General features: G+C 44.7%; 1 protein-coding gene across 1 annotated transcript in view; it reads right to left on the bottom strand.

The window, feature by feature from the left end:
• ush2a (Usher syndrome 2A (autosomal recessive, mild)) overlaps nucleotides 1-2500 on the bottom strand; it is a 302735-nt gene that overhangs the window by 155485 nt on the left and 144750 nt on the right. Inside the window, 2 exon segments of the mRNA XM_042073212.1 lie at nucleotides 1345-1493; nucleotides 1939-1987. Of these exon segments, the coding sequence (XP_041929146.1) occupies nucleotides 1345-1493; nucleotides 1939-1987 (198 nt within the window).

Here is a 2500-nt window from a genome sequence, read left to right as displayed (position 1 = left end):
AGGTTCTTGAGTATTTATGGAAAATGACTCTCCTAATCAATCTTAGGTGACGCGTGGCCACATTTCTCTTCCAAGAAAGCCCACACAAGGCAGACAAAATACAGAATACTTGGCTTTGATGAAAACATATAAAAGTAAACAGGCCTTGTAATTGGCTCTTAGTAATTGCCATGAATAAGCGATATCATTTTTTTCCCCCTAGAGGGCCGCCAATTTTCACCAGTGCCAGCTCTGAAATTTACCATAGGACATAATAAATAAATCAGGCGAAACAATGAAATACATTTCAAAAGAATCCCTGAAATGAGCGCCATATATAATACATGCGGCCTAGTCATTTATTTATTACAACAGAATGAGAATTTCCCTGTTTCTGATTAAATTGCAATTTGTTGTCAGGAAGCATGTAATGCATACATATCAGATGAAGAGCCCGTTTTATTATTTTACTATTTTATTATTTTATTTGATTTTTTTTAGGTTGGTGTGTGTGTGTGGGGGTGGGGGGTGGGGGGGTGGCGGAAGCTATTTGCATACATTACCTGTGCACTTAACAGGACAGGCGGCTAGATGAGACGCAATGCTTTGGTGTTGAGTGTGATGAGGGGAATGGAATCTAATTTGTACCAAGCGCACCTCCGTCTGACCTCAAAGACGCTGAGACAGTGCTGAGATCATACATGTGAGTGTGTGAGTGTGTGTGTGTGTGTGAGTCTCAAAGTCGCACCAGAGATGTGCATGCGTCTCATTCATTTCTATAAGGAGACTCATCACAGCTAATTTAAAGGCACGGCTCACTGAACAGGGCTCTGAGTGTGTTTGCAACCTGGCATACTGTATATTAAAAACTGTGTGTGTGTGTGTGTGTGTGTGTGTGTGTGTGTGTGTGTGTGTGTGTGTTTGACTATGTTACTAGCATATTTTATAATGCCTATGTGCATGTGTATGTCTATGTGCATGACTGCGCGTTCACACAGAACCTCTATGTGAGTGGTCCACTCTAGCAACAGTGTTCCATAGCAGCCAAGGGCCCTGACAACGGCCTGGCAATATGCAGTGTTAAGTTGAGGTCTCTGGGAAAAGTTCTTATTAATGGATGAATGAGTAGCTTATGAAGCTGAACCAGTGTGTGTGTGTGTGTGTGTGTGTGTGTGTGTGTCTGTGTGTGTCTGTATGTATCACAGTTCCTGGTGGATGACTGTTTCAGATATCCTGGTGGTCAGTGCTGCGGATCCAGTATGTATGTTTGTGTGTGTGTGTGTGTGTGTGTGTGTGTGTGTGTGTGTGTGTATGAGAGTGTGTATGTGTGCGTGTGTCTGAATGTGTGTGTGTGCGCACTCTTACTCTTGTACGTCCGGGCGGTCGGCGGTCCTCATCTGTAGCCGGTAGCGGAGGGGTCCGGGGGCGTTGGAGCGCTCTGGTGCTGACCAGGAGACCTGCAGAGAGCTGGAGGTTGGCAGCTGCCAGCCTGGGGGCCACCAGGCCATCTGGAGCTGGGTACAGGGAAGGGGGGAGGAGAGTAGAGGAGATGGAGGGAGAAAGAGAGAGGGAGGAAGAGAGAGGCAGGGAGAGAGTGGGAGAAAGAGGGAATGGGGGAGGAGAGACAGAGGGAGGGATAGAGAAAGAATGTGAAAAGAGAGAGTGGAAAAGAGAGAGAGGAGATGGTGAGAGAAAGAGAGAGAAAGTGGGAGTAGGAGAGAGGGAGTGAGAAGGTGAGAGAGAAGAGAAGCAGGGGAAATGACAAGAGTGAGACAGGTGGGATAGGGAGAGAGAACAGGGCAAGAGAGGGGAAATGAGAGAGGGAGAGAGAGAGAGAGAGAGAGAGAGAGAGAGAGAGAGAGAGCGAGAGAGAGAGAGAGTGAATTGGAGCAAAGGAAAGCATATCTTTTCCCATCATGGGCGGGAGTACAGGAGTTCCACTGGCTCCAGAAACCTCACCACTGCTGCTGCTGCTGGGCTGTAAGGGCAGTCAGGGATGTAGTGGAGGCTAAACGCAAGTAAACACAGTTTATCTATCTCTGAAATTTCAGAAATAGAGTTTATCCTCCTCTTATTAGAGTTTATCCACCTCATATTAGAGTTTATTCACCAATTGGAACTTTTAACATTCAAAAATCACACTGTATTATGCACATTCATAATATGAACACTCATAAAAACTCTAGGAACCATTTAAAACCACTGGTATTGTTATAAACATTGGACAATAACCTCCACCATCATCAAACATGTTCTGAATGTCGTTTTAAAAATATGATACCGCATGGTATCAGTCAACCTTACCGTGATCATAGAATTCATAGTTTACCCATCTCTTATTTTACCACTACACCCCTGTGCTCAGCGGAGCCAGCACACTCACCCCACACACACTCACAATAACACACACACCACACACAACACCACATGCACTATGCATAGGGAACTGTTGGCTTCATTGAACAGATTTAAAACAAATAACAAAAAAAAAAAAAAAGGTTTCAATTCAGATTTCTAATTG

Source organism: Alosa sapidissima, chromosome 19 (genome assembly GCF_018492685.1).
Source record: "Alosa sapidissima isolate fAloSap1 chromosome 19, fAloSap1.pri, whole genome shotgun sequence".
Lineage (NCBI taxonomy): Eukaryota > Metazoa > Chordata > Actinopteri > Clupeiformes > Clupeidae > Alosa > Alosa sapidissima.
The sequence above is the reverse complement of the archived record's forward strand: the minus strand, read 5'-3'. Positions and strand labels throughout refer to the sequence as shown.